Consider the following 24,983-nt stretch of genomic DNA (forward strand, 5'->3'; position numbering starts at 1 on the left):
TAGGCCAGGTTCAGTTCCCTGGTACCCAAGTAAAACCAGATGCACAAAGTGGCACGAGTCTGGACTTTGCAGAGGCATGAGGCCCTGGAACAGTCACATTCTCATTCACTCTTCCTCACTTTATTTTATAATTTTTTTTTTTTTTTTGTGCGGGGCAGGGGTGTCTCACTATAGCTCGTATTGACCTGGCACTCACTCTGTAGTCCCAGGATGGCCTTGAACTCACAGTGATGCTCCTACCTCTGCTAGGATTAAAGGCATGCACCACCATGCCTGGATTATTTGCTGCTTTTTCTTCTTCTCTTCTTCTTTTTTAATATATATATTTATTTATTTATTTGAGAAAGAGACAGAGAGAGAGTGAGAGAGAAAATGGGCACACCAGAGCCTCTAGGCCCTGCAAAAGAACTCCAGACACATGTACCACATTATGCATCTGGCTTACATGGGTACTGGGGAATCAAACCTGGGTCCTTTGACTTTGCAGGCAAGTGCCTTAACTGCTATGCTAAGCTATCTCTCCAGTGCCCCCCCTTTTTTTTCTTTTTGAGATAGGGTTTTGCTTTTGTCCAGGCTGACCTGGAATTCACTATGTAGTCTCAGGGTGGGCTAAAACTCATGGTGATCCTCCTACGTCTGCCTCCCAAGTGCTGGGATTCAAGGCATGCACCACCATGACCAGTTTGCTGTTTTTTATTGAAGTAAAATTCACATAACATGAAATTAGCCAAAAATCCAATCTACTGGCATTCCTCATTGTATACAACCCCCTCATATTTCTAGTTCCTGAACATCCCATCATCCTAAAAGGATCCCTGTCCCCATCAGCAGTCACCCTTTTCCCCTCCCCTACTCCTGCCAGCCACCTGTTGACTTCCAATCTGTGGGTGGGCTTGTTCTGGGATCACACGCTGTGGGGACTTTTCTGGGTGACTTCTGTCAGTATCATGTTTTTGAGATTCACCATCATAGCATCCCTGGCCATAGGGCATTGCTCACTGTGCTTCCCCAGGACTCCCCGCACAAGCCACACACACCTCCAGGCCAGCCAGGCATGTCCCCTCTCCTCTTCTGCCTCAGCTGTGACCCAGGCTGGAGGCCGTGAGTCACTCACCCACAGGCTTCTTGTCTCAAAAGCAAATGTTTGACCAAGGATTGAATTGAGCCAATCCCCAGGGGCCCCTGGTGGGTAGGGGACACAGTGCTGAGCTGGTGTGTGTGGGGGGCGACTGTTTCTATTCTGGGGTTCACCCTTCTTCCTGGGAATGGTAATCTGCAGCCTGATAACTGAGGCTGTTATCACTCCGCTGAAACCTGACAACCTGGGTACACTTTGCCTACATCAAACAAGGGGCTGGGTTGGCCTGGGGGCTCTGAGGCTGGCCTCACCCTGGCCAAGGACCCAACCTGGAGAGGCCAGAACCACCTACCACCTGCTTCCCTGTGCCATACTTCTTTTCTGTTTGATGTGCGTGTGTGCATGTGTGGTGTGTGTGTACCTGAGGTTACCTCCCCTTTATCTTCTGAGGCAAGGGTTTCTCTCTCAAACCCAGGACACCCACTAGACATTTATGTCGGTGCTGGAATTGAAACTCCTGTCTTCACCCTCATGCATTATCCGCAGCTCCCATACTCTTTTTCTTTTTCAATTCTAATTTTGACAATTGTATATGTATATAATGTACTTTGATTATATTCACCCCCATTACCTTCTCCTGTCCTCACCAGCCTAGTTCTGCTCTGATGTTTCCTGTTGTTACTGTGGCCCACTTAGTTTAATAGGCTTTTTAAATTTTTTTAAAAATTTATTGATTTATTTATTTTTAATTTTTAAAATTTTTTTAAATTTATTTATTTGAGAGCGACAGACACAGAGAGAAAGACAGATAGAGGGAGAGAGAGAGAATGGGCGCGCCAAGGCCTCCAGCCACTGCAAACAAACTCCAGACACGTGCGCCCCCTTGTGCATCTGGCTAACGTGGGACCTGGGGAACGGAGCCTCGAACTGGGGTCCTTAGGCTTCACAGGCAAGCGCTTAACTGCTAAGCCATCTCTCCAGCCCTAATAGGCTTTTTAAAAATATACTTATTTATTTATTTATTTATTTGAGGGAGAGAAAGAGAGAATGGGCACGCAAGGGGCTCCAACCACCGCAAACGAACTCCAGATGCATGTGCCCCCTTGTGCCTCTAGCTTACGTGGGTCCTGGAGAGTTGAGCAGGAATCCTTTGGCTTTTCAGGCAAACACCTTAACCGCTAAGCCATCTCTCCATCCCCCTTAATAGGTTTTCTTGCACGAGCATGGGTGGGGGTTATTTATAGGTGCAAGGACAGTTTACCACATTACTTTTTTTTACTTTTTTGTTGTTGTTTTTATTTTTCAAGGTAGGGTCTCACTCTAGTCCAGGCTGATCTGGAATTCAGGGTGGTCTAGAACTCACTGCAATCTGCTTACCTCTGCCTCCCAAGTGCTGGGATTAAGTGTGTGCCACCACGTGTGGCCCAATTTTTACTTTTTTGAGATGGGTCCATGTAGCCCAGACTGGCCTTAAACTCCCTAAATAGCTGAGACTGGGCTTAAACTCTTGAATTGCCTGCCTCCACCTTCTAAATCATGAGATGATCTGTGTGCACCACCATGGCCAGTGATCCCTGTGTTTGTGAGTCGAGGGTGCTCCTGGAGCCAGCCAAGCCTGAAGCTGCCCCAGCAGCAGGAAGAGAACTGCTTCAGGCCTGGTCCTTGGGTCTGTTCCGCCTGGCTACCTGACAAGTCTCCCGCTGCACCACAGGGAACAGGAATGCAGGACCTCCCTCTTGGCCTCCGGGATGGATTCCGAAATCAGCAGGGAAGACTTCAGCCCAGGAGGGGCGGAGCACTCCTGACCCTTTAGGAGGACTGTCACCAGGACTGGGGGATGGGCATGCAGACTCAGGTGGAACCTAGGTCACAGCCTGGGTAAGGCAGTGGGGTACTGAGGGGACAAGGGCTTCTTGGAGAGGGTCTTGGGAGCTGGTGGAACTAGGTCACCAGTTTACACAGAGCTCCCAGAAGTCCCAAGAAAACAGGGAGGTCAAGAGCCTGTGCCTTCAAAACATGCTTAAAACAACACAAGGAGATTGAATTCAGCTGTGCTGAAAGGACAGCTTGCCAGGGTGGGCAGAGCGTGGACTGCAACAGACCAGGAAAACACAGTACAGAGAGCCCCTCTCATGACGTGTAAAGATGAAAAGAGAAAATACTGCAAGACCATCCCACCATGCTGGAAAACATCTGCTGATATTCAACAGCCATTCCTGATGTTTTCTTAAGTAAAGGGAATAAGAGAAAATTAACCTGAATAATATGGTGACCAGAAGGGAGCCACCGGCATCCTGCTGGGTAGAGACACCTGAAAGGGACATATTCCAAAGAGAGGCAGGGATGCTCATTACCATGGCTACTCTAGTGATAGCTAGCAATGCTGGCCACTGCACTAAGGCAAGAAAAAGTACTGAGACCAGCATGCACAGTCATCTCTAGAAAACATATCCACGGGCTCAGTGGCTAGCAGTGCTTGCTTGCAAAGATTTCTAGCCAGGGCTCAATTCACTAGTGATCCATATAAAGCTGGATAGGCATTTGTTTGCAGGGCAAGAGACCCTGGCATGTGCACATGCATGTATGCATACACACACATGCAAAAAATTAACAAGACATCCATTTAATCAAAGGGGTATTCACCACAAGGAACAAAAGTGCCATTGTCCCCTGTGTTTGGGATCTGTGGGGCATGTCTTCCAGAATCCCCATGGATACCCAGACCTGAGTCCCCTCAGGTCCTTTGTATTCCATGGGTTGGGGTTTTCAGTGTGTGTGCCCATGTCCTCTGGTGACTGTCTTTTCCTAGTGCTGGATGAGCTCAAGGTACTACTGCACCATGAACCACTCCCCCTACTTCTTCTGTGCATTTTTTTTGTTATTTTGTTTTGTTGCTTTGAGAGTTTTGAAACAGTCTCACTCTGCAGCCCAAGCTGATGTCAAACTTGTGGCTATCCTCCTGCCTCAGACTCCTAAGTGCTGGGATCATACATGAGCTACCACACCTGACTTCCTCTCATAGACGTTGATTTTTCTCCTTCTCCTCCTTCTCCTTTTTCTTCTTTTACAGGTAGAGTCTCACTGTAGCCCGGGCTGACCTAGAATTCACTATGTAGTCTCAGGGTGGCCTCAAACTCATGGTGGTCCTTCTCCTCCTACCTCTGCCTCCTGAGTGCTGGGATTAAAGATGTATGCTGGCTTCTCATAGACTTTAAATCGAGTCTGGATGACTTACAATTCCTCGTGCTATGTGGGTGGTGTGGAAATAGATATTATGCTGTGTTATGTGTTATTTAGGCATTCATCTACACTTTTTTTTTTTTTGGTTTTTCGAGGTAGGGTCTCGCTCTAGCCCAGGCTGACCTGAAATTCACTATGTATTCTCAGGGTGGCCTTGAACTCACTGCAATTCTCCTACCTCTGCCTCCTGAGTGCTGGGATTAAAGGCATGTACCACTACACCTGGCCATCTATACAATTTTGACATCCTGATAAGTTCACTGAACTCATGGCTGTAGATCTCATAGCTTCCAGAGCCAATAAAGCATGTCTGCACAGACTTGCACACAAACATTCACAGTGATTTTATTTGTTATAACAAAAAGCTGGAAACACCCCAGATGTCCATCCACCTATGACAAGTGACACACTGCTGTATGTACACTCAGTAGAATATTACTTAGCAGTGAAAAGGAACAAAATATCCTCAGACACAACAACACAGAGAAATCTTTAGACGGCAGCCAGACAGGTTTGCTGAAGACTCCGACAACAAAACACAAGGTGTGGGTGTGTGGCTCAGTAGTAAGTGGCAAAACACTTGCTTAGCATGTACAAGACCCTAGCTTCCATCCCTAGCACTGTAATAGAGCAAACAAACAAAGTGGGGTCTAAGGTTGGAGAGAGCAGCAGGTGGTGTGTACCAGGGCTCTGTGGCTGCTGGAACTAATGATCACAGACTGGGTGGCCCATCACAACAGAAATGTACTCACAGAAAGCTAGGTGTGGTGGAACACGCCTTTAATCCTAGCACTTGGGAGGCAGAGGTAGGAGCATCACCATGAGTAGTTTAAGGCCACCCTGAGACTACACTCTGAATTCCAGGTCCGCCTGGGTTACAGTGAGACCCTACAAAAAAAAAAAAAAAAAAAAAAAAAAAGGGAGAGAGAGATGCCGGAGAGAGAGATGCCACAGGTTCATGTGTCTCATGAGGTGGAGTCTAAGACAGAAAGCCCCTCCCCTGGCCTCTGGTAGCTGCAGTCCCCCGGTTCTGCAGCTTGTAGACACCTCATTCCAACCTTTGCCTTGTATTTCTGGCTGTCTATGTCTCCTTTCACTTTTTTTTTTTTGTTTATTTGTTTATGTTTTTTGAAGTAGAGTTTCATTCTAGCTCAGGCTGACCTGGAATTCACTACGTAGTCTCAGGGTGTCCTTGAACTCGTGGCAATCCTCCTCCCTCTACCTCCTGAGTGCTGGGATTAAAGACATGTGCCACCACGCATGGTTCCTTCCACTATTAAAAAAAAAACAATCTGGGTCTGGAGAGATGGCTTAGCAGTTAAGGCATTTGCCTGCAAAGCCAAAGGACCCAGGTTCGACACCTCAGGACCCATGTAAGCCAGATGGATGCACAAGGGGCACATGCATCTCGAGTACTTTGCAATGGCTGGAGGACCTGGCGTGCCCATTCTCTCTCTCAAATAAATAAATATTTTAAAAGTTTTTTTAAAAAACAATCTGCAGTGATAAGGGATGGAGCTGGTGCCTTTCTCATGCTTGGCAGAGCCATACCACTAACACAGTTCAGTATGTATTCTTTAAACATTTGTGTGTGTGCGTACGCACCAGAGCCTTTTGCCCCTGCAAACAAACTCCAGATACAGGTGCCACTTTTTGTGTCTGTCTTGCATGGGTGGCTGGAGAATTGAGCCTGGTCCAGCAGTGTAAGCAAGTGCCTTGAACTGCTGAGCCATCTCATATTTCCTTGTTGTTGTTGTTGTCCTGGGTTTCATTTGTTTGCTTGTTGTTGTTTTTGAGACAGGGTCTCATGGAACCCAGGTTGTCCTCAAACTCTTTTTTTTTTTTTTTAATTTTTAATTTATTTATTTGAGAGCGACAGACACAGAGAGAAAGACAGATAGAGGGAGAGAGAGAGAATGGGCGCGCCAGGGCTTCCAGCCACTGCAAACGAACTCCAGACGCATGCGCCCCCTTGTGCATCTGGCTAACGTGGGACCTGGGGAACCGAGCCTCGAACCGGGGTCCTTAGGCTTCACAGGCAAGCGCTTAACCGCTAAGCCATCTCTCCAGCCTTCAAACTCTTTATGTAGTCAAGGATGGCCTTGAGCTCCATCCTTCTACCTAGTAGCAATACTGTCTCAGCCTCCCAGATTGCTGGGATTACAGGTGTGTGCCACCATGCCCTGCTTGGGTCTCAATTTCTCTACCTGTGAAATGGAACACAGACGTTGGTGAAGTTGAACACATTGAAAGGAAAGTTGGGGCCTTCCTTCCTGTTTTTGGGACCGGGTTTCTGTATTTTTCAGTAAGAACCCCAACATCTTTCCATTGTAGATGGAGAACAGCTGACCTTGGTTAGGGGAACAGGGGGTGCAGCGTCTCAGGTCTGGAGTGTGCTTTAGGAACAAGGATTGGGTGAAATGAAGCCCCGCCCCTCCTCACAGGGGCGGAGACTATATCAACGGTTATTTGCATATGATCGCATTCAGCCAATCAGAGTCCAGGCTGGTAGCCGGCCCAGCCCTCAGATATTGGACTCGCTCAGGTCGGGTCCCACCCTCCGGGCACTGGCGGGGGTCCAGTGGCCCACCGCCTCTTCTTGCCCTGTGAACAGCAGGCGGTCCTCATCGGAGGGCAGGAAGCTAGGTGGCTTTTTGGATCCCATAGGGGTTTCTTCTAGACGCTGCGGAGGAGGGGGAAAGGGGAGAAGAAAGACCCTATGAGACATCCTGTCCCTTTGGGCATCTGGAAGTCCCAAGCTGGGAATCCAAGGCCCACTCCGCGGGCAGCGCGGGACCTGCCGCAGGCTCACACGTGTCCCTCTGCTCCCATACCTCTGTCATGTAGTGTTCCTAGGTCACTCACTACAGCCCAGGCCTTTAATTCTCTAATGCTGGCCTCTTCCTCTTTCCTCCTCTTCCTTCTCTTCTCCCACAGCAGCTGAAGGAAGGTGTGAAACATCCCAGCCAGTGGCATCCCTGTCATGGATCTCTACACCTGCTAGGTCTGCCCAGGACATTTCACTCAAGATCTCCCCAGGTCACCCCTCCAGCTGGCTGTTCCAGCTTCCTGGCTGCTCCAATTACAGCCCCACCCTGTTATTTTAATTAATTTTGATCTCCTTTGTTTTGGATTTCCCAGGCAGGGTCTCACTCATTCTAGGCTAACCTAGAATTCACTCTGTAGTCTCAGGTTGGCCTTGAACTCCTGATCCACCTGCCACCTGCACCACTACATTATCTTTTAGCAGTGCTAGGGAGGAACCCAGGGCTTTGTACATGCTAGGCAAATACTCTACTCACTGAGCCACAGCCCTGGCATTGTTTGATGGTTTGAGACCGGATCTCACTTTGTATACAAAACTAGTCTCACAGGTATGCTCCACCATGGCCTGGATCAATGAGATGTTTTAGTATCTTATTTCTAGTGTCATCTGCTGATAAGCAACTTGTCCCTCTGAGTAGTTTTGATCAGGTAACATGGCTCCAGCACCCCATCTCAGCATTTCCCAGCCTCAATGTTCACATAGTTTAGCTCAACCCTGGCCCATCCAGCTCTGCTCATGTTTCTTTTTTTTTAATTTTTTTTAAAATTTATTTATTTGAGAGCGACAGACACAGAGAGAAAGACAGATAGAGGGAGAGAGAGAATGGGCGCGCCAGGGCTTCCAGCCTCTGCAAATGAACTCCAGACGCGTGCACCCCTTTGTGCATCTGGCTAACGTGGGACCTGGGGAGCCGAGCCTCGAACCGGGGTCCTTAGGCTTCACAGGCAAGCGCTTAACCGCTAAGCCATCTCTCCAGCCCTCTGCTCATGTTTCTTATGTAAGTTTGCTCACTTTTGAAGAAACAATGACATTTTTGTGGGGGAGGGGTGGTTTCAAGGTAGGGTCTCACTCTAGCCCAGGCTGACCTGGAATTCACTTGGTAGTCTCAGGGTGGCCTTGAACTCATGAAGATCTCTGCCTCCCGAGTGCTGGGATTAAAGGTGTGCACCACCATGCCCAGCTAAATGCCATTTTTACATATTTTCTGGGTTTTTTTGGGGGGGGTGTTGAGATAGGGTCTCACTCTAGCCTAGGTTGACTTGGAATTCATTATGAAGTCTCAGGGTGGCCTTAAACTCGCAATGATTCTCCTGCCTCTGCCTCCCAAGTGCTGGGATTAAAAGCATGTACCACCATGCCTGGCCTACAAGATATTTTCTATGGACATCTTAAGGGTAAAGCAACTCCCCCTACCACAGGCAGAACATAATTGCTTCAAAAAACAACTTGAATATGACAAAAATCAATAATTAAAACTGTGCTCCCTGGTGGGAAGGATAGCCTCATCTGAGTGTCTTCACGATGTCATTCCCCAGTGGATCTAATGGATCATTTCGAACCCCAAGTGTCCAACACCCCAGCTTGAGTCTAACCTTCATCATGCTGTTGTCCAGAGCATCCACACCCTCCTTGGGCGCCACTGATGCCGTCTGCCTGGCCAGGTCCCACCACAGCAGCCCAGGGCCCAGGGTGCTGTGCTTGGTGGGGCCTGCAGCACAAGGAGGAAGTAGACTTTAGCGAAGGGGCAGTAGAGGGCTCAAGGTGCCCTGATAGGTGCCCCCCAGTTGAAGCAAAAGCCGTTACTGTGGGACAGGAACCTGTTTCCTCATCTGCTTAGTCAAGCTGGCTTTGAACTCAGGGTGATTTTCCTGCCTCAGCCTCCTGAGTGCTGGGATTAAAGGCATTAGCTACCATATTTAGCTTTTATTTTATTTTCTTATGATTGGGTCTCTCTTTGTATGTCAGCCTATTCTGGAACTCATGACAATCCTCCTGCCTTGGCTTCCTGAGTTTCTGCAATGACAGGAATCCACTACCAGTTTTCTGGAAATAGGATCTTGCTCTGTAGCATAAGCTAGCCTCAAAGTCACAATGATCTTCCTCCCTCAGCCTCCCAAGTGTTGGCATGATAGGTATATGTCTACCTTGAAGGACTTGGAATGTCCAGTGCGTGAATTTGGTCAGTGTGACATTTCTGAGGTTGTGTGTGGTGTCCCCATGGGAGAATGTCAAGGAATGTTAAGCTGCTTCCAAGAACTGGGAGCTCAAGGCTGGGGTTCTGTTTGGTAGAGCATCTGCCCAGCGTGCATGAAGCTCTGACTTTGATTTACAGAACCGTGTGACCCCCTGCCAGCACTCAGGAGGTGGAGGCAGGAGGATTAGAAGTTCAAGAACATTCTCAGGTATATAGTGACTTCAATGCTAGCCCAGATTATATGAGATTCTACATGTCCAAAAATAAAATAAATAAAAGTGGAACCTGGGCTGAGGGCCATGGTGCACACCTGCCATCTCAGGCCTGGGAAGCTGAGGCAGAAGGATCGCCATGACATGGAGGCCAGCCTGGGCTACAAAAAGAAATCCTGTCTCAAAGAAAATAATTCAGTTCCTGAAGGACAGGAGCGTCGCAGTTCCCCTGAGGACAGGTCGTTTCAGCACCGTGGACAGCGTCCCCAGCCCAGTGGCCAGTGCAAGAACTCAGTCTCGGGTGGACAGAGGCAGCTGGGCTGCCTCAGTTGCCACTTTGGCAAAACAGTTGGACCCTTGTGATGCACAAGGTCATCGTGAAGGTGACACAGCCCACAGTGTGCCAATGTGTCAAGCACAGGGCCTGGTGGGAAAACCTTTCTGCTCTCCCTGCTGGGAAGAGGCTTGAGGCAGGAAATGGATAAAGTGACCTCGAGGACTCTCCCTGCTTACCTGTCAGGTAACTGACAAGGGCTCCACATACCACGGTGCTCAGCGTGCCCAGTGCCCCGTAGTACAGATAGGAGATGGCGTAGAAGGTATTGGCTAGGGCTGGCCGGCCAGCGTCCACAGAGCTGAGGTGGAGACAAGGTGACAGCCTTCCAACCTTGGCTCATGCACTTCTTTTGCAGACAGGGTCTCTCACTGAACCTAGAGCTCTCTGATTTGGCTAGACCTGAGCCAAGATCCCAGGGATCCTCCTGTCTCTGCCTTTCCAGTACTGGGGTTACAGTGTGTTTTATGTGGATGCTTTCTGGCAATTGAGTTCAGGTCCTCATGGTTGCCAGCAAGCACTTTACCCCACTGAGCCATCCCCCCTCCCACTCCCCCCCCCCCCCGCTCCTCATCCTCCTTGTTCACGACTGATTAGTGTCTGAATTCCCTCATCAATGAGAAACAGAGGCAGGAGGATCAGAAGTTCAAAGCCAGCCTTGGCTCTCCATACAGAGGTCTCTTCATGAGGCCAGCCTGGGCCACATGAGACCCTGGTCTCAAACAAACAAATAAAATAAACGTAAAAAACCCATTTAGCCAGGTGTGGTGTTACATGCCTTTAATCCCAGGATTTGAGAGGCAGAGGTAGGAGGATCGTGGTGAGTTTGAGGTCACCCTGAGACTACATAGTGAATTCCAGGTCAGCCTGGGCTAGAGGGAAAAAAAACCCAGCAACAACAACAACCAGGAACAAAGCAATTTTCCTGGCATGGTGTGTTAGGTGGCTCCTTTCCCCTGTGAGGCCCATCCCGCCTCACTGTCGCCAGACAACAGGAAATGGAATCTGGCCCCTGAACCTTTGAACTGGCCGTTCAGGAATGTTCATCCCTCTGGTTCAGGTCCCTTCCCAACCCCCTGCTCCCCCAGCCCCCGCCATTAGTCCAGCTTCCCCTCCATGGAGCTGCTCACCTGGAGACCCTGCCAGAGCCACTGGCAGCAACCAGCGGATCCAGGAGGACAGAGACATTGGTGGCCAGAGCCTCACAGCCGCTGGCGGAGGTGGGCAGGACCCCCATGGTCTGCTCGCTGGGCGGGTACAGTGTGGCACCCAGGGACACCCATAGGGAGAGAGCCAAGCCTGTGACCAGCCCCGACAGGACGCCCTGAGGGCGGAGCCAAAGTGAGGATGGGACTTCAGTCTACCGGGCCGGCCCCTCCCTTCGGCCCCGCCCACGCTTACCGGTGTGTTGCAGGCGGGCAGCAGCATCCCCAGCACGAAGGCGCCCAGCAGGGGGCCGCTCACCACTCCCATGACCGTGAAGGAGCCCTGTCAAAGAAAGGGAGGGACTGATCTCCCTCCAGGCCTCAGTTTACCCGTGAGGAAAGCAGGACCTGAGGAACTCCTACAGACCTTCAGTCTTATCCGTGCCTCAGTTTCCCTAAAGGGGAGGGGGCTCCTTAGTCTTAAGCAAAAATGGCGGGGTCGGGAAGATGGCTCTTGTTGAAGCACTTGCCCACACAGCCTGCCTACCTGGGTTCAATTCCTCAGTGCCTAGTAAGGCCAGATGCACAAAGTGCTGCCTGTGTTTGTTTGCAGAGGCTGCAGGCCCTGGCATCCCCCCCCCCATACTGTCTTTTCCCCTCTCTCCCACATAAATAAATCAAAACATTAAGGAAATAAAGATGGTGATTATATCTTTTTACATTTTTTTTTTTTTTTTGAAGGGTCTCATGAAGCTTAGGCTGGCCTGGAATTCACTATGCAGCTGAGGATGATCTTCAACTCCTGATCCTCCTGCCTCTGCCTCCCTGGGCTGGGACAATAGGAGCCCATGCATCATGCCCAACATGATGCTAATTCCTCCTCCTCTCTGTCCCTAAGGCCACACCTCCCAGGTCTCCCCTTGTTCCCAGCTGCAGGACTCCTGGGACCCACTTCTGTCTCCCCCACCCATGGAAGCCTCTCTGAGCCTTGGCTGGGGGGGGGGATCTTGTATGGGGGCCAGGGAGGGATAGTGTGGGACAGGCTCACCTGCAGGACACCGCCACCCAGCAGTGAGGACAGAGCGGCCACTATGAGGCAGGCAGAGCCGTAGATAAGTGCTGTGGCAGACGGGGTGACAGGGTCAATGATGAAAGCTACCCAGTCTTCCCAACCTGCAACCCCCCAAACTCACAGAGCCCCTTGGAGATGATGACAAGTTTCTTGGGTGCCAGGTTAGGCATCTGGGGCTTGATGAGGTCCTCCACAGTGACAGCCGCCATGGCATTGATACTGGTGGATGCTGTACTGAGGGACAGCCAAGCAGAGGAGTGGTGTCAGGACTGACCCCAGGTCACAGGCACCTGACACCCAACCACCCACACCACTCAGCCTAGTGCACACTATGGCTTGAGACCCTCCACCAGATCCCACCCAGGACCAAATGTCCACTGTGACTCACGTACATCCCTGGAGAGAGATGGCCAATTGTGGAGACCAGAGGTGCTGGGGACTCTGGGTCTGGCTCACCTGAGCGTGCCACTGTAGGCACAGGCCAAGAAGAGCCCAGGGATACCAGGCAGGTCTTTGAAGATATCCAACACTAGGAGAGGCATGTACTGTGGGGAGCAGAGGGGCCTAGGCTGATGGCAATGCCCGGTACCACTTTCTGTATCCTCACCTCTCAGGACTCAGGATGGAAGCTTCTAGAGGGAGGGGCCTCTGCAGCAGGGTCTCAAGTTCCAAGCTAGCCTGGGCTGCAAGACCCCTGTCTCAACCTCCCCAGTACCCTCCCTTAGGTCATCTGTACCACTCCTGTGGCTCCCTACTGTCCCCAGCTCCTCCTAGATCCTCCTGTGAGCACCTTCCTGCCTCAGAGCCTTTGCACAGGCAGTGCCTTAGGTCCAGAACCCTGTTCCAGCTCCAATCCCTCCCAGACAGGGAAGTGGGGTACACCGAGGGGGTTCACCTGGTCTGGGGCTGAGATGCGGCCTGTGAGGAGAGGGTCACAGTCCCGGTAGAACACAAACATGACAATGCCACAGCAGGCGGCACTGGACACAATGAGGAACAGACCCAGCTGGTTGACAAGCAGGGCCCTAGGGGGAGGGGCAGCCTCAGGACAGGTAGAGGACAGCAGGTCCCTGAAGCTGTCCGGTGTCATCCCCACATACTCACAGCTTGGCCTTCCTCTCGGTGCGGCAGGCCACGTACCGCTGTACCTGGGCCTGGTTCACTCCATACATGGAGAGCCACACAAGTGTGCCACCCACCAGAAATGTCCAAACTGTGTAGCGGCTCCGAGGATCGGGGTCGAAGCTGGGTAGGGGACAGCACAAGTCAATCGTCTTGTGAGAATGTCACACTGACTTCACCCTCTCAAGAGTCACAGGTGGCTCTTCTAGACCTTAAAGGGCATTAGGAGTGGGATTTATTTATTTATTTTGGTGTTTCGAGGTAGGTCTCACTCTAGCTCAGGCTGACCTGGAATTCACTATGTAGCCTCAGGGTGGCCTTGAATTCATGGTGATCCTATCTCTGCTCCCAAGTGCTGGGATCAAAGGCTTGCACCACCAGTCCCAGCTCTAGGAGTGGATTTTAAAATATAACTAAGGGCTGGAAAAATGGCTTAACTGTTAAGGTGCTTGCCTGTGAAGCCTAAGGACCCAGGTTTGATTTTCCAGGTTCCATGTAAGCCAGATGCACAAGAAGGCACATGTATCTGGAGTTGGTTTGCAGTGGCTAGAGACGTTGGCACACCCATATTCTCTCTCTCTCACTAATAAGTAAATAAAAATAAAAACTTAAAATATAGGAGTTCATCAGATTGAATTTTTTTGTTGTCATTCACTGACTCATCTATGTCTATCCTCAAGGATTCATAGAGGCTGAGGCAGGAGGATTGTCACGAGTTTGAAGTCAGTTTGGTCTACAGAGTCACAGAGTGACTGTCTCCAAAACCATTTCTCTTACTCCATGAGATTGATCCGGGAGTGGTTCTGGGCGAGTCTGAGCACAGTCCAGGGCCCACCCAGGAGCACAGACCCACGGGCCAGGATCACGAAGAAGCCACTGAGCATCACTACCACCTGGAACACGTCTGTCCACACCACGGCCTTCATGCCGCCCTGTGCAGGTCAGAGAGTGTGGTCAGGCTGTGTGACCAATAGGGACTTGGCCCTGGGTATCCCAGCCTGGCTTCCGGTGGTGTCAGGGACCAGGGTTCTGGTCAGTCTGGTAAAACGGGGTTAGTGTACCTTCTCATGCAAGAAGATAATGAGTGGGACAGACACTGACAGAGTGATGCTGTGGACACCTGTAGTCATCGTTGTCATTATGTTGGGCTTTGGTTGGTTCATTTGGAGCAGAGCCTCACTCTAGCCTAGGCTGACCTAGAACTCACTCTGTAGCCCCAGGAACTCGCGACCTTCCTGCTTCAGCCTTCCCAGAGCTGGGATCCTAAGCTGTTTGGGACTGTTCTTTGGAGAAGTCCCTCTCCCTCTATCATGCCATTCTGGACAACCTGACTGCTCTGAGCTCCAGGAATAGCCAAGCAGAACATCCCAGTCCCTCAGATGGCCTTGAGTGGCCAAGCCTGGACATAGGACCCAAATCAGAGCAAAGGGACTTGGGCCCTGGGCCAGCTCCGACCTGACTTCTGCTGGGCAGGAAGCCAGAAGAATAGAACCCTCAAGCTGATGGAGCCCACTCTGTCGGGGCTCCTAGACCCAGCCATTCCTGAAGGTGGCTTGGCCAGTGAGCCCTTCAGAGCATCAGAGAGACCAGGGTAGGCCAGGGGCTTCCTTGGAGGATGGGGGAGGTAGGGAGTGTGACACCAGCTCATCTCCCCAAGAGTGACCCAGTGGGCTGGGTTCAGGGTCCACTCACCACGGTGGTGTACAAGGTGCAGATGACGCCTGTGGACAGGAGTGAGGCCCAAATGTCCAAGCCGGTCACTGTGTAAAAAGACACTCCCCCATTAGGCCACCACGTGGGGTGAACGAACGTGGCTACGTGTTCTGAGCTGCTCTGCTTGGGTCCAGCCTGGGATTTGTCCCCAACACCCTTCCCCACATGTCACAGTCAGACCTTGGTTCAAGATGAGCGCAGGTGCATAGATCACGATGCCAGTGTACAGCGTCTGCGGGGGGTTGGGGGGAGACAGCGCAGGGCTTTAGGTAAGACAGGGGCGAGGACGGGGGGGGGGGGGGTGTCCTGATCGGAATGAGGGCGGGGCCACAGCTGGTACTTGGTATTTGTTGGGACTGGGCGTGGTTGCACAGGATGGAGGTGGGGCCTATGGGGCAGGGACTTGGTTGGGTGAGGCAGGGACTTGAGTGGGTGGGACCAACAATGACTTCCAAGGACCCTGCACATGGGGGTGTGGTGTGTGGGTCCAGGGTGGGTGCGTGGGAGAGACCAGTGGGGCTGCCTTCAGAACTAAGGTATGAGTGGGGCCATGTAGTATATGGGTGGGATTTGGAGCAGGGGGCGGTTTCCGGGCGGGGCAGAGGAAGACTCCACGGGAACTGAGTCCTGCAGGCTGGGCAGGGGGAGAGGCCTGGCCTCTGGTGGGGGGAGACAGAATGGACACATGGGAGGGGCTGCCTCAGAATTTGTGGGCGGGGCTTGAGCGGAATGTGGGCGGGGACATTCAGAGAGTAAGGGCGGGGTCCATTGAGAAGGCTTCTCCTAGGAGGTGAGGGAAGGGCTGTGGTCCTGGGGGTGTGGGAGGGGGGCAACAAGGCATCTGTGGGCGGGGCCTGCCGGATCGGGCGGGATCCTCGGCGTCGAGGGTGGGACTATGCGCGCTGTGGTGGTGAGGGAAGGGCAATAGGCTGGGCAGGGGAGGGGTCCACGGGTCTTCCGTGGACATGTGATGGATGGGGCTGCGAGCGAGTGTATGCTCAGGGCCCACGTCACTCACAGTGGCCACCAGGTACTGCAGTGTCCCGCAGAGCCGGACGGGGCGGCTGAAGCGCAGTTCCAGGTACTGCAGGGAACGGATCGCAGGGCTCGCGATCACTTGGGGAAGTGACCCGAGGACTCGAGAGTCCCTCAGCTACCCTCATGATTCCTGCCCTCCCTCCCGGGAGCCAAGTCCGCTTGCTGGGTCTCCTGGTGTAGCCCAGGCTGGGTTGGAACTCGTGATGATCCTACTGCCTCTGTTTCCCAAGCCCTCAGACTGAAGGCGCGCGCCACCAGGTGGTCCCCACCGGGACTTGGTAGGCGGACCCCGCACCGCACAGGTTGGCGGAGTGTCCCTGGGCATACGGGGACAGGCGTCACGTCCAGGAGGACGCTTCGCCCGGGGACAGCGGCTCGTCCTTCCTCCTTCCTGCCCCTCACGCCCAGGGCCTCTTCTCGGAAGAGAAGGTTCTGGCGACTGCTTGGTACCTGGTAGGTGCTGGTGACGCCCAGGCGGTAGAAAACGGGCAGGAAGAGCGCGGCGGTGAGCAGCGAGTTGAGCAGCTGGCCGACGCACATCCACACGAACTTGAGGCCGTAGCGCGCCGCCTCGGCCGGGACGCCGAGCACCTGTACGGCCGACATGAAGCTGGCAGCCAGCGACAGCCCCACGGGCACGGCCGCCAGTTGCCGGCCCCCGGTGAAGAAGTCATCCGCGCTGCGCTGGCCGCCCCCGGCCAGTCCCACGCGCAACCCGATGCCCGTGGACACCGCCAGCATGCCGGCGAACACCGCGTAGTCCCAAGGCCCGAAGGTGGCGCGCTCCATGGTCCCGGCCCGGGATGCTCGGCTGTCTCGCGCGCCCCGCGCATTTATCGTGCTTGGGGTCAGTATGGTACCGCCTCCACGCGGCGGGAGGGGTGGGTGGGTGAATGTCACGTGGGGGCGGCCGGGGCGTGGAGGGGGAGGGGAGGCTTCGCAGGCACTTTCCGCTTCTGGTGACAATTTGTCCCAATTTGTCCCGGCTGCTGTCAGGTAGGAAAGTGGAAGCTGGAGAGCCCCAAGCGCGTAGGTCTCTCGCGGGAGCACTCTCCGTGGAACAGGGGACCTTTGGGGACTCAGGGTGCCTGAGTCTCTGGCACGTGGGTCTTTCTCTAGATTGGGGCGAAAGAAGCATGGAATCCAGCTAAACTGAGTGGCAGAGGTCAAATCCTGAGTGCACATACTTGGAGAATTCTTTCCTTGGATATGGGCCTCAGTGTCCCTATATGAAATGTGGATAACAGCCTCTGAGGAATACCTTGAAATTGGTTAACACCGGCCTGAAACAGTCCTCCTTCTTCCCCCGCCCCTCTTTTTAAAAACAATCTTTCCGGGCGTGGTAGCGCACGCCTTTAATCCCAGCACTCGGGAGGCAGAGGTAGAAGGATCACCGTGAGTTTGAGGCCACCCTGAGACTACACAGTGAATTCCAGGTCAGCTCGGGCTAGACTGAAACCCTACCTCAAGCCCCCGCCACCCCCACAAAAATCTCATGTAGTTGACGTTATCCCTCCAGTCTCACCTTCTAGGTACGGGCACCATCAGGACCCTCTTCCCGCATCTTTTCTAGGTGCTAACCAGAGGCACCAGACCCCAAAGACACACAGCAGAGCAAAGTCCTCTCCTAGAGCTTTGGAACCAGATCGCGGTCAACTTTTCTTTTCCCTTCCTTATCTTTTCCTTCCTCACTCCTTCTATCTTGAATTAGACAACACAGCCCAGGCCGGCCTGACTCGTGGCAATCCTCCTGCCCCCGCTTCCCCAGGGCTGGTTACTCAGGTGTTCACCATGTTGACCGGCCCCTTCACTTGCTGCTGGTTCTTTTGGCAGAGACTTGTTTCTGAGCAAAGGTAAGAGGGTGGTGGTGGCCAGTTACCTGGGCTGAGTGTCACAGGGACTGGGGATCACCTGGGGGCAGGAGTCTTCAGGTCACGCACAGGACCCCGGGGCTTCTCAGGTGGACCAGCGGGGCAGGATTTGGGGCCCCAGCTTTCCGGATAACCACAGCCCACAGGATTGCAAAGACGCCCTTTGCCGCCCCCTGGCGGCCTCCTCGCGCGGCACAGCATTCCCACCTATCCCTGCCAGAGGTGACAAGCTGACTCCCCACCTACAGTGCTTAAGGTGGAGTCATAGAGCCCAGGGTTCCATCTTCTGGAGTTAAGAGGTGCCAGGCTGGACGAAGCGTGGGAGGGAGGCATGCAGTTAGTGCTAGGGCCCAGGGTTTGGGGCTGATTAGAGGCCTGGGTGGTGGGGAGGGCAACTTCAGGCCTTAGTGACAGCTGTGCAGTGCATTAAAGACCCTGAAGTTTACAGGCCAAGGGAGACCTACAAGATGGGTTCTTTGTAGTCAATGTGCACATTAGGGCCTTTGGGAGCAGAGTGGGGGTCCTGAACCCTCATGCCACTCTTGAAACTTGTGCTCACCCCAGCTGAGGGTTCATCTACCCCTACTAGTGTCACAGGCCCTGAACAGAGATTGCTGAGAAGGGGCCCGAGAAACACACAAGATTAGGAAAAACGTGTACACACTATAAAGAAAATGGTAGCCGCCTACTCTTGTGAAGGGAGCCAATGGATTTTCTTTTTTACCTATCTCTTGCAGCCAGGCTGGCCTGGAAGTATTGAAGTACTAACAGTGAAGAATTGAGGGAAAACAGGGACTCCAATGGCACTGACCCCAGCAGAGCTCATTCAAGTCACAAAATGCCATCTTCTAGCCATCAAATCTGGGGACCTCTGAGCATTTAGGGAAGTTGGAAGGGTATAAGGCAGGGGAAAAACCATGGCCCTGCACCCAGCCCTCAAGTGCAACGGCATGAGGGGCCTCGAGGGCCTGGCCTTAGATGATCTCTACTGTGAAGGGGCGTCAGGCACTCACCCCATGTTCTGTGCTCAAGGCAGGCCTCTTTCACATGCCTTAGCCCGCCAGTCACCTTGCTGCTCACCCACCTCCCTGGGAGATGGAGTGGGCCTGAGGGCCGACCTCCTTGTGTCATTCCCCCAGCACTGCTACCTCTGAAGGCTGCCTAAGGTCACAAGCATTCTGCTGGCCCAGTTCCACCCAAGAGGCTTAATACGAAGGAGGCCAGGGCCCCTGGGGGAGATTAGCCTCATGCCTAGAATTCTGGTGTCCCTGGAGACAGAAGCCACAGTAAGGCCCTCCACTTCCAGAACAAGGACCCACCTCAGAAACAAAACAAGAACCAGGAGGGCATGTCCTGGGTTCTTAATAATGTCCCCAGGAGGTATCCTGCGCCCCACCCCCACTGGGCACAAAAGAGAAACACTCCAGAGGCAGTTCTGTCCACTGAAACATTTATTCGACTCAGCGGCTCTAGAAGAAGGTGTTAGGCCTCTTGGTGGTGAAGCGCGGCTTGTGCTGGCGCCGCAGCACCCGGTGGGGTAGTGGGAACTTGATCTTGGAGTCCTGTGGAAGGGGAAGATTGAGAAGGGTAGCTCCAGAGTCTTCAGGTAACCACTCCCCAGCCACCCACTAGGGAATGCACTCACGTGGAACTGCTTGACAGCCGGCCGGCGGCACTTGCTAGCTGCGATCTCCTCCACCTTCATAATCTGAATGGAGTGCGCACGGGCCCGGTGTCGGGCGCCCATGTCTCGGTCTGTGGAGGGGCAGAGGGTTACTATGGGCACAGGTTGCAGCTAAGGATTGTGGGACCTACAGATTCACTTCGGGGAGCATAACATAGCCCTCTGAAGGCGACATGGTCCATTTGCTGTCCGCACCTCTGTTTAAACCGCAGCTACAAGGAGCAGCAGTCCTTGGGTTGGGGTGCGAGGGGAAGGGGAGCCTGAGACAGGGACTCACAGCACTGGGTAACGGCGCCAGCCGTGGTGAGGTCGCGGTACTCTCGGTACATGTTGTGTGTGCCGCTGCGCGAGTCATAGCGCAGCCAGATCCCGAAATTCTTCACCCGCAGCGGAGACTTCTCAAACACCTGGGGAAGGCAGAGTGCACAGTGAGGCCATTGTTTGAGGACCCACACCAGCGCCCCAACACGAGCCCTGTCCCATTACCTGCCCGCAATACACGATCTCCCCCGACGACTTCTTCATCTTCTTCAGCTGCGATACGAAGTACCAGAAACGGGACTTGGCCACGACATGGTTGGGCGCAAAGATGCGCATTCGGTAGAGGGGTGGAGTGCGACACTTGGGGGTAGGCAGACAGCGCCCCACCACCTTGTACTCCCGCAGCTGTAGGGGAGAGTCGGGACAGGAGTGAGCAGGAGCCATTCATCCCAGCTGTACCCTCTGCTCTCTGCATCATACCCTGCTTACAGATACAGAAGGCACACTGCTTGCTCCCAGACCCACTTAGCACCCCAAGTTCTGGAAAGGAATGGCCAGCTGCACCTCTTCAGGGCTGGCATCACCGGCACATGCCACTACACATGCATGTTTCTGCTTGTGTACAGGAGCACCAGAGCTTCTCTCTGCACGAATGCCAGATGCTTAAGCCTCCACATTTTTTCATCCAGTTTAAATGGGTGGCTTGGGATTCGAACCCGGGCCGGCAGGCTTTGCAGGCAAGCGCATTTAATGGCTGTGACACATTCCCAGTCCCGTCTTTCAATAGGCCTGGAAGTCCTGCCCTGCTGCCCAAGGAGCTAGGATGACAGGCATGTGTCAGCAGGCCTGCTCGTTTGTAGAAACAGGGTCTCAGTCTGAACCCACAGCAAGGCTCCTTTCTGCCTCAGCGCCCTTTTCCCGAGTGCTGGAGGATGGGCGTGAGCCAGTTTTCGTGGAGGCAGGGTCTCGGCACCCTGGGTGCTGCTAGTATTTGAGGGTCACTCTAGCCCAGGCTGGGCTGGAACTCAACAATAACCCCGCTCCTGACCGCCCACCGATCACGGGCGTATCCCAAGCAGTCCCCTCGTGGCCCCAGCCTCGGCCTCGTGGCCTCCGCATTCTCCGCGCCCGCCATGTTGGCCGGCATCGCGCTGGCGGCGCACGGCCTGCAGGACACACCGGGGCGGCCTCACGCGACACAAGCCAGCACGAGCCTCCACCACGGCCCCCGAGGCGACCAAGACCGCGTGCTGCAACCCCTAGTCCCGCCGCCGCCGTCGCTGCCGCCTTACTGTGCCGGAGGCCTTCATAGCGCTGCCTCTGCGTTCGCCGCCACCCTCAAAAGGAAGTGGTGTCTTTTGCGCAGCCGCTCACCAAGAGTTCTCAGCCGGAAGTCCGGCCCTCCACACTACACGTGCCCATTGGCTAGTAAACCCAGCACTCAGAGAAGGTCGCTTCTTCATTGGCTTTGGGTCCCCTACGTCCACAGCCCTGCCTCTCTCCCCGAGGAGACTACATTTCCCAGAAGCAACACGGTTAGTCTCGCCAGTTCCTCCCAGGGCGTCACGTAGCGTCAGCCCAAGGGGCATTCTGGGAATTGTAGGCATTCCGGTAGTCTCCAGTTTGGTGTTCCACTTGGACATTATTACCTTTTTTTTTTTTTTTTTTTGCGGGAGTGGGGAGGGGGTTTTAGATAGGGTCTCGCTCTAGCCCAGGCTGACCTGGAATTCTTCATGTAGTTTCAGAGTGACTTTGCACTCACGGCGATCCTCCTACCCCTGCTTCCCCAGTTGCTGGGATTCCACGCCCTGCACACTATTTTCTTCTTTTCGATTTTTGTACTTTCCTAAATAAGTATAACAATTATCCCTCTCATTCTTATTTTATCCAATTCTGTGGTTAAAAGTAGACGCGAACTTAGGGTTTGGGGATTCAAGGACTGTTCTGAACCTCTAGCAGCCATTTCAAAAATGGCTTAGTGATTAAGGCGCTTGCTTTAGAAGCCTAAATGAACCCACATAAATCAGATACACGAACTCCAGACGCTTGTGCCACTTTGTGGGTACTGGGGAGTCGAACCTGGGCCATTAGGCTTTGCCAGCAAGCTCCTTAACCAGTGAGCCAACTCTTCAACCTGGCTTCACTTTTTTCTTTTTGGTTTACCAAGGTAGGGTCTCACTCTACCTCAGGCTGATTTGTAATTTACTATGTAATCTCAGGCTGGCCTCGAATGATGGGATTAAAGGCGTGCACCACCACACCACCTCCACTTTTATTTTATTTATTGATTGACTGATTGATTGATGGTAAGGTCTTCCTCTAGCCCAGACTGACCTGGAATTCACCATGTTGTTTTAGGCTGGCCTTGAACTAAAGTGCTGTCTCCCCCGAGTGCTGGGATTAAAGGTGTGGGCCACCATGCCGGGCCGGTTTCGCTTTTTTTTTTTTTTTTTGAGAAAGGCTGCTAAATAGATTGGCTGGCCAGCAAGCCCCAGGCATCCTCTTGTTCCCAGCGCGAATGCCACCACACTAGCCTTTTATTTGGGTGCTGTTAATCGAACTCAAAACCTCATGTGCATGATACATTTCCCCAGTCCCATGTCCAAGCTTCTTAAGAATTTTATTGTTTTGAAGGGATATGATGGAGAATAAAGTTGTGAAGGGGAAAGTGAGGGGGTGGGACTTATCGTGGCTTATTGTCTATAATTATGGAAATTGTCAGTAATTTTAAAAAGAATTTTATTGTTCAAGTGCAGGAGAGATGGCTCAGCGGTTAAGGCACTTGCTAGGGAAGCCTAAAGACCCAGGTTCCATTCCCTGGTACCCATGTAAGCTAGATGCAGAAGTTGGCGCATAAGTCTGGAGTTTGTTTGCTGTGGCTGGAGACCCTGGCGCATCCATCCTCTCTCACTCAAATATATAAAATATAAATAAATTATAAAATATAAAAATAAAACAAAAGAATAAATTTATAGCTAGATAGATAGGAAGGAAGGAAGGGAGGGAGTACGGAAGGAAGGAAGGAGGGAAGGAAGGAGGTAAGGAAGGAGGGAAGGAAGGAAGAACGAATAATATGTTTTAATATGTTTTAGCTCTTACCTTCAGCGCTTGTCTGGTGGGGTGACTCCATCCTAAGGGCGTCTGCGCTTACATCCACCCACTAGATGGCGCAAGAAGCTTCCTTTGGGTCTTGCCAGCTGTCCCGGACGCTGGACGCTACTGCCTGGCCGCGGGAAGCATTTCTTAATTGTTCTCTGGCCCCTGCCACACTGGAGGCCAGGAACGGTCCCTGCTCTAAAAGTGTCCGAGAAGTTTGGGCTTGGTGGTGGACGCCAGTGATCCTTGCAATGTGGACACTGAGGCAGGAGGATGCCAAATTCCAGGCCAGCCTTGGCTAAGTAGCCAGCCTTGCAGCAACACCTCTACCGGCCTCAGCACAAACCAGTGGGATAGTTTGTCCTGACAAGTCTAGGACATGGCACGACCCCTTCCCCATGCTTGAACTCATTGCTCTGTGCCTCGGTTTCCCCAAACTGCAGAGAGTAGGAAGAGGTTACAGAGATTTTGTAACATGTTGACTGGCTCTTGGAGCAGTGAAGGGAAGGGGAGACAGAAGGTGGAGGAGGGAGGGGACGAGGGTCCTGGCAGGGAGGCCCAGCCTTGTCCTTGTCACTGGCACACTATCTGCAAGGCCTGCCCCAGTGACCCTGCAGCTGCAGGGGAGGGAAAGGCACATGGGGATAGAGAGTGCAGAAGTTTCGCTTAATTTTTCAAAGCCTATGTCACCTTTTATTTTAATTTTTTAAATTTTTTAGTTACTGGAGGTAGGGTCTCACTCTAGCCCAGACTGACCTAGAATTCACTATTTAGTCACAGGGTGCCCTCAAACTCACAGCGATTCTCCTACCTCTGCCTTCAGATTGCTGGGATTAAAGGTGTGTGCCACCATGTCCTGCTTTATATATACATATATTTGCAAGCAGAGAGAGATACAAGAGAGACAGAGAGAATGGACATGTCAGGGCCTCAGCCACTGCTAACGAAGCACAGATGCATGTGGCACTTTGTGCATTTTACTTTACATGGGTACTGAAGAATTAAACTCTGGTCCTTTGGCTTTGCAACTGAGCTATCTCTCTAGCCCTGCTTTTCAAGGTAGGGTCTCATTCTAGTTCAGGCTGACATGGAATTCATTCTGTAGTCTCAGGCTGGGCTTGAACTCATGGTGATCCTCCTCCATCTGCCTCTCAAGGACTGGAATTAAAGGCCTGCGTAACCAAGTCTGGTTATGTCACCTTTTAGTCTACCCTGAGCAATGAAAAGGTCCCTGCTTCCTGGTGACACAACTTTTGCTCATGCTTGCTGGAGCCCCATCCCAGGGCCCATGCAGAAATCCAGTCCAAGAAGCTGGACCTGACACCTCTGCACAAATCTGACCAAGGTAGCTGACCTTTCCCACTGTCTTGCTATCACCAGCAGTCATCAGGCCCAGAGTTCTGTGGGACCTGGAGGGTACCCTGTGTTGTCTATCTGGGGTACCTGGTCTCACCCCAGTTCTGATGGCTGGCTGCAGGTCTACACAAATAAATAATTTTTTTAAAAAATTAAAAAACTGGGCAGGAGGGATGGCTTAGAGGTTAAGGTGTTTGCCTGCAAAGCCAAAGGACCCAGGTTCAGTTCCCCAGGACTCACCTTAGCCAGATGCACAAGGGGGGTGCACACGTCTAGAGTTCATTTGCAGTGGTTGGAGGCCCTGGCATGCCCATTCTCTCTTCCTTTCTCTGTCAAATAAATAAATTAATTATAATATTTAGAAAATTAAAAAACTAATAAACTTCATCTTCCAATTGCTTTCAAGTTAATTTAACATACTTAATTGACGTTTTAGTTTGGGCTTGGTTGTTTGGCTTTTTTTTTTGTTTTTGAATTTTTTTTGTCTTTGTTTTTTCGACATAGGGTCTCATTGTGTAGTCTTCACTATGTAGTTCCAGGGTGGCCTCAAATTCAGCAATCCTCTACCACAGCTTCCTGAGTGCTGGGATTAAAGGCGTGCACACCGCACCATGCCCAGATCCAGTCTGTTGATTTTTCTTGCCTCATTACAGTGGCGACAGGCTAGAGAATAGCACTGAATGGACGCCATGAGAGCAGGGGTCTTTGTCTTGCTCTGAATCTCAACAAGAGGCAACTTC

The 24,983-nt window shown here is 52.4% G+C and overlaps 2 protein-coding genes and 1 non-coding gene across 3 annotated transcripts; all 3 read right to left on the minus strand.

Moving 5' to 3' along the window:
- Positions 1-6,306: 6,306 nt before the first annotated feature.
- Positions 6,307-16,764, minus strand: Slc5a5 (solute carrier family 5 member 5). The gene is made up of 15 exons (XM_004665938.2): positions 16,426-16,764; positions 15,956-16,021; positions 15,118-15,169; positions 14,917-14,984; positions 14,002-14,156; positions 13,207-13,347; positions 12,998-13,127; positions 12,559-12,647; positions 12,224-12,336; positions 12,079-12,149; positions 11,287-11,373; positions 11,016-11,209; positions 10,065-10,186; positions 8,738-8,853; positions 6,307-7,001 (listed from the first exon to the last, which is right to left on the minus strand). Exons 1-15 carry the CDS (start codon positions 16,762-16,764, stop codon positions 6,843-6,845), a joined length of 1,902 nt encoding a protein of 633 aa, XP_004665995.1. The 3' UTR covers positions 6,307-6,842.
- Positions 16,765-19,279: 2,515 nt separating this feature from the next.
- Rpl18a (ribosomal protein L18a) lies at positions 19,280-21,176 on the minus strand. The gene is made up of 5 exons (XM_004666027.2): positions 21,084-21,176; positions 20,017-20,196; positions 19,808-19,937; positions 19,492-19,601; positions 19,280-19,408 (listed from the first exon to the last, which is right to left on the minus strand). Exons 1-5 carry the CDS (start codon positions 21,099-21,101, stop codon positions 19,316-19,318), a joined length of 531 nt encoding a protein of 176 aa, XP_004666084.1. The 5' UTR covers positions 21,102-21,176; the 3' UTR covers positions 19,280-19,315.
- LOC123457802 lies at positions 19,647-19,778 on the minus strand. Its single transcript, XR_006635168.1, has one exon. It is a non-coding gene; the product is annotated as a small nucleolar RNA SNORA68 (small nucleolar RNA).
- Positions 21,177-24,983: the final 3,807 nt, after the last annotated feature.

This window comes from Jaculus jaculus, chromosome 1, assembly GCF_020740685.1.
Source record: "Jaculus jaculus isolate mJacJac1 chromosome 1, mJacJac1.mat.Y.cur, whole genome shotgun sequence".
Taxonomy (NCBI): Eukaryota; Metazoa; Chordata; class Mammalia; order Rodentia; family Dipodidae; genus Jaculus; species Jaculus jaculus.

Coding starts and splice junctions, on each gene's coding strand:
- Slc5a5 (XM_004665938.2), bottom strand. CDS start 16,764: ATGGAGCGCGCCACCTTCGGGCCTTGGGACTACGCGGTGTTCGCCGGC. Junction 12,648..12,997: donor GCATCTCAGCCCCAGACCAG/GTGAACCCCCTC, acceptor TGCTCCCCACAG/TACATGCCTCTCCTAGTGTT. Junction 12,337..12,558: donor GCCTACAGTGGCACGCTCAG/GTGAGCCAGACC, acceptor GCTGTCCCTCAG/TACAGCATCCACCAGTATCA.
- Rpl18a (XM_004666027.2), bottom strand. Junction 19,602..19,807: donor TGGCGCCGTTACCCAGTGCT/GTGAGTCCCTGT, acceptor GCCCCTCCACAG/ACCGAGACATGGGCGCCCGA. Junction 19,409..19,491: donor CGGCTGTCAAGCAGTTCCAC/GTGAGTGCATTC, acceptor CCCCTTCCACAG/GACTCCAAGATCAAGTTCCC.